The following is a 5945-nucleotide window of genomic DNA, read 5'->3' on the forward strand; positions in this document are numbered from 1 at the left end:
AACGGCTATAAACAGTCACTTATTTTAAACCTGAAATCTGAAAAAACTGCATCTGTAGTCGACTACAAGTCATAGTAGTCGACTACACTGAGTCTAAACAGACTCTGTGAAGTCAGAAAATTGCTCAGTAGTCGACTATAAGGCATAGTAGTCGACTACACTGTAAACTCAGATTCTGGAATTTTTCTGTTTAGTATTTTGACTATAACTTTCTCATCCGATATCGGAATGAGGTGATTTAAGATTTGTTGGAAAGCTCTTGAAGAGACCTACAACTTTGGTCTTTTGAGTTTTTCCAGATTCTAATTTCTAAGGGGTGTAAATGAAATGTTTTAAGACTCACTTAATATCTATAAACTCTAATGGCTAACATAGGGGGTTTCTATTGTTAACCAACACACTAAGCATGTGTTAGTGTGTTCTAACACTATGTGTGTGCATGTGTGTGAGTGATCAAAGCTTGTACAAATTTCTAAGCAAAGAAAATATAAAATTACATTTTGACAATAAAGTATATCTTCTTCTTTGCTTTATTTTGCCTTGAACCCATCTATGTCTTGAGTATCTCTTTGAATATAATTATTGATATAGCTCTGATACTGCAAAACAAATGTTAGCACATAATACACACAACATATAATATTTGTTATCATCAAAACAAACTAATCTTGGGGTCAAGATTCCTAACATTCTCCCCCTTTTTGATGGTGACAAATATATGTTATTAAGATATAAAAATTTTAATCCCTCTGCATGAAATCATTAAATAAAATCTTTTACTCTCCCTGCATCAAAGCATTAGTAAAAAATTTAAAATTAAAATTTTCTATATAACTCCCCCTTTGTCATTAGCAAAAAGAAATAAACATAATTCTAATTAAAAATTTATTTTCTTGGGTACCTTAATAAAAATATCAAGCACTTTGGTACCCTTTTATATTATATCATTAGGATTAGCCCTTAGGAATCCAAATCTTGGCGGAGGCGATTGAGAAGAGGAGGAGGATTGCTAGGGCAGCGAAATGAAAAAGTTTTGCCTCAGCGGAAAATGAAAAAATAGGGGGGAGGAAATGAAAAGTAGGCGGGCAAATGAAAAAAAAAGAGGAGGGAGGGGGGTTGTGTTTGGCGACGCATATGAATAGTAAAGCGTCGGTAAAAGTATACCTTTTGGCGACGCAATAGTTTTGCGTCGCTAAAAGCTATATTTTTGCCGACGCAATATAGCGTCGGCAAAAGTGTTTACTTTTAATGACGTAAAATTATTCGTCGCTAAAAGCTATATTTTTGCTGACGCTAACGTGCGTCGCCAAATGTATACTTTTTTGCGACGAATATTTTTACGTCGCTAAAAGCTATACTTTTGCCGACGAAAATGAAAAAACGTCGGGAAATCCATAACTTTTACCGACGCTAAGTTAAAACGTCGCTAATAATATACACTTTTAGCGACGCTAATTATAAACGTGGGGAAAAATATATGTTTTGCCGACGCTAACTAAAATCGTCGGGAAAAACATAGTTTTTGGCGACGTATTTTACCATGTGTCGGGAATAAGCGTCGGGAAAAGTGCAATTTGTTGTAGTGAACCCAACAGTCACGAAGAGCAGCTCTCTCTCAATCTAAAAATCGTCCAGCAACTCTCGTTCATCAATCATCTTTATTCAGCTCTCGTTCAACGTTGAAATCGTCTAGCAGCTCTCGTTCAACGTTCTTCAGCTCTCTCGTTCATCGTCCAGCAGCTCTCGTTCATCGTCTAGCATATCATCGTCCAGCAGCTGACCTTTAAACATTTTATAGAGATTTAAATGGAGAGCTTGAATTCAGGTGTGTAGTGTCTAGTTGTTTTGATTGGAGTGAATCTAGATTCAGTATTTAAATAATTAGTCATATGACTTATTATATAGGAGCTTACATTCTTAAACATTTTATGGAGATTTAAATGGAGAGTTTGAATTCAGTTCAACACGTTATAGTTGTTAATCTAGATTAACTGCATTGAATCGAGATTCATTGTTAGAGATTACAGTGTTTTTCATAATTTATTCACTTGTTCACTGCAGTGAATCTGGATTCAATACAGTGAATCGAGATTCACTCCAGATTAATTTGCAATGATATGAATTCAAAAAAGTGAATCGAGATTCACTCTAGTGAATCTAGATTCATTGCGATGAATCCAGATTCAGTATATCAAAACTTAGTCATATGACTTATTGTCTAGGAGTTTATATTCGTGAACATTTTATGCTAATTTAATTGGAGAGCTTAAATTCATTGAATCCAGATTCACTAAAGAAAACATGGGAATATATTATGAAAAATCATTACATTCTCTAATAACTAGAACGTGTTCAAACGGATTCACGTGTTTAATGTAGTGAATATGGATTCAATATAGTGAATCGAGATTCACATGAGTGAATCCAGATTCATTGTCATGAATCCAGATTCATTATATCAAAATATAGCCATATTATTTATGTTGTTTTATTTTCAGTTGTTGGCAGCAATGAACAAATTAAGGAACCACATGTTATAAATGCATCGGACAGTGATTTTGGGGAAGATGGAATGGACGAAGTTAGCTCGATTCATTTTGAATCACCAGGTGGTGGTATGTATTGGAAACCTCTGGTTGGAGCTGAATTTAAACCTTATCTAAACCAAAGCTTCCGATCACTAGAGGATGGTATAGAGTTTTACCGAGAGTATGGACATAAAAGTGGGTTTGAGATCAGACGGCATACAGAGAGAAACATGAGGACGGTACAGTTCTTCTTAAAAACATTGTTTGCAGTAGAGCTGGCAGCAATGAATCAAAGATGGATGTTGATTATGAGGATTTTAGTAGCAGTTCGAAAAAGAGAAGGAGAACTGTATCTAGTAGATGTGGTTGCAAAGCTAAAGTTGTTTTTAAGTTTGATGGTTTGAAAGGATATAATGTTCTCTCATTCGTTGAAGAGCATTCTCATTTTTTGGTCTCCGGTAGTGGGAAACAATTTTTGAAGTCAAATAGAGTTCTCGGTCTCGCACATAAGAAACTTGTATTTGATGGAGCAAAAGCCAACATGGGGCCTAACAAAACATATAACTTTGCTAAAGAGTTGTGTGGAAGTTATTCTAATGTTGGTGCTACTTGTACCGAGTTTAAAAATTGGAGTAGGGATGTGAAGCTTTATATTGGTGATCGAGATGCTCAAATGATCATCGAGAAGTTCACGGATAAGAAGGAGATGAGTGATGGATTTTTCTATGATTATGCAGTCGATGAAGGGGGTCGATTAACTCGCATCTTTTGGGCAGATGTTATTGGGCGAAGAAATTACGATGTATTTGGAGATGTGATATCATTTGACTCTACATATTCCACAAACAAGTAAGATTTTATAGTTAATCTCTTACTATAAACAATATTGTAATTATATATCATAGTGAATCTTATATTTTTTGTATGTGATACAATAGGTACAACATGAAGTGAATCTTATATTTTTTGTATGTGATACAATAGGTACAACATGAAGTTTGTTCCATTTACTGGTCTCGACAATTATAAGAAGTGTGTTGTATTTGCAGCAGGATTGATAGCTAAAGAGGACATTGATAACTATGTCTGGATTTTTGAGGTATTCATGAAATGCATGATTCGCGAGCCAAAGTGTATTGTTACAGATCAGTGCCCTGCCATGAAGCAAGCTATACCAACTGTCTTTACAGAAGCACGTCACCGTTTGTGCATGTGGCACATCATGAAGAAATTTAACCAAAAGGTAATGAATCCCACATATAAATATAATGAATCCTCATTAGATAAATACTGAATCTTTCGTTATATATTTATATTGTAGTTGGCAAAATGCATTTCGAAGATGGATGATTTCAAGAGGAAGATCAATGCACTGATTTGGAGTATAGATATAGATCCAGCAACATTTGAAGTCGGTTGGAAAGATGTTATGAAAGAATATAAGCTTGAAAGTCATGAATGGTTGTGTGAACTGTATAACATTCGGGAGTCATGGATTCCAGCCTATTATGTTGATGATCCAATGGCCGGTTTATTGCGGACTACATCAATATCAGAGAGTGAGAACAGTTTCTTTGACAAATTCAACCGTAGATCTGACACATTAACGAAATTTTATCTCCGATACGAGAGTGCTATGGAGAAGCAAAGGCATACAAACGCAAGATTAAACTATGAAGGAACGAAGTCGATGCCAAGAATGGACACTCCATTGTTATTGGAGAGGGATGTAGCAGAGTTGTACACTCGAATAATGTTTTATGAGGTACAGAGTGAGATAATGTCATCCTGTTATGATATGAGTATCAACAGTATATCAGAAGAAGATGGCGTGAAGATTTTTTCCATAAAGGACAAAAAGAGACATGGAAAATATTTGAGGTAAAACTTAATAATGGATATTGAAACAATAGAAATTGAATCTGTTTTTAATGCAATGAATCGCGATTCAGTGATGTGAATCGCGATTCAGTGATGTGAATCTCGATTCAGTGATGTGAATCTCGATTCACAACACAGAATTCATGTACTTGTCTTTTTCTTTTTTTACTCGGTGCTAATATACATTGTTTTTTGAATTTTAGGTGAAACACGCTTACTTGAATAATGACGTGCAATGTACGTGTAGGCTGTTTGAGAAAATGGGTATAGTATGTAGACATGGTTTTTTTGCACTGAACCAAGCTGATGTAACAAAAATATCAAGACATCTTGTTGTGAACTGATGGACAAAAGGTGCTGAGATGAGGCATTCATTGCAGTTCAAGGAAATATCAGAACAGTGCAATGCAATTGAAGTTACAAATCGTAAGTTGAATGACATATGGTATGATTTCCAATCCTATGTGAGTTTGGCAGGTCTAGATGGTGAGAGACTTGTCTACCTGGAAGGGAAGTTGAAGGAGTTGAAGCACAGTTTGCGTGAATCTAGTTGGAAATCTGACACACAGAACAAAAATGATGTAATGGAGTTTTTTGTTGGCTCAAAAATACCAGCGGAAGTGATCGTTAAACCTCCCATTGAAGGTAGAAACAAGGGGTGTGGACGGAGAATTGTTGGTGATTATGAGAAATCACTTACTCAACAAAAAAAGAAGGTGCCAAGGTTGTGTAATATGTGAAAAAATAGATTTCCATGACGCACGGACATGCCCATTAAAGAAAACAATACAGCAGAGTGATGTTTAATTTAGTTGTTATATTTCGTTTCAGAATCATATTTATGAATACATTTCTTATGCAAATTGCTGAATTGTGTAATTCTTAACTACATATATTTACTGGATTATTAAGAAATATCAGAACAATGTAATGCAATTGAAGTTACAAATCGTAAGTTGAATGACATATGGTATGATTTCCAATCCTGTGTGAGTTTGGCAGGTTTAGATGGTGAGAGACTTGACTACCTGGAAGGGAAGTTGAAGGAGTTGAAGCACAGTTTGCGTGAATCTAGTTGGAAATCTGACACACAGAACAAAAATGATGTAATGGAGTTTTTTGTTGGCTCAAAAATACCAGCGGAAGTGATCGTTAAACCTCCCATTGAAGGTAGAAACAAGGGGTGTGGACGGAGAATTGTTGGTGATTATGAGAAATCACTTACTCAACGAAAAAAGAAGGTGCCAAGGCTGTGTAATATGTGCAAAATAATCGATTTCCATGACGCACAGACATGCCCATTAAAGAAAACAGTACAACAAAGTGATGTTTAATTTAGTTGTTATATTTCATTTCAGAAATAAAACTATGACAAAGCTATTCCTCATAAAGTATATTTACATAGAAAAGCAGTTCAACACAAACTAGAGTATTCCATAACATTAAGTGACAATGTACTCAATAACTGTAAACTTCAACGTTTAAAATTATGGTGATTACAGAATATCATTTTCCTTGAGATCTTGTGGTCTTCTT

General features: G+C 35.1%; 1 protein-coding gene across 1 annotated transcript; it reads left to right on the top strand.

Moving 5' to 3' along the window:
• Positions 1807–5743, top strand: LOC109838158 (protein FAR1-RELATED SEQUENCE 5-like). Its single transcript, XM_020406622.1, has 9 exons — positions 1807–1825; positions 2499–2635; positions 2740–3377; positions 3513–3771; positions 3850–4293; positions 4613–4678; positions 4790–5133; positions 5241–5284; positions 5412–5743. The coding sequence occupies exons 1-9, from the start codon at positions 1807–1809 to the stop codon at positions 5741–5743; spliced, it is 2283 nt and encodes a 760-aa protein (XP_020262211.1).

The sequence above is a fragment of the Asparagus officinalis genome, chromosome 4, assembly GCF_001876935.1.
Source record: "Asparagus officinalis chromosome 4, Aspof.V1, whole genome shotgun sequence".
NCBI classification, from domain to species: domain Eukaryota; kingdom Viridiplantae; phylum Streptophyta; class Magnoliopsida; order Asparagales; family Asparagaceae; genus Asparagus; species Asparagus officinalis.

Excerpts from the sequence above, each read along its gene's own strand:
- LOC109838158 (XM_020406622.1), top strand. Across the intron at positions 3,772-3,849 it reads TGAAGAAATTTAACCAAAAG|TTGGCAAAATGCATTTCGAA; the intron begins GTAATGAATCCC and ends TTTATATTGTAG. Across the intron at positions 5,285-5,411 it reads TATGCAAATTGCTGAATTGT|GTTTAGATGGTGAGAGACTT; the intron begins GTAATTCTTAAC and ends TGAGTTTGGCAG.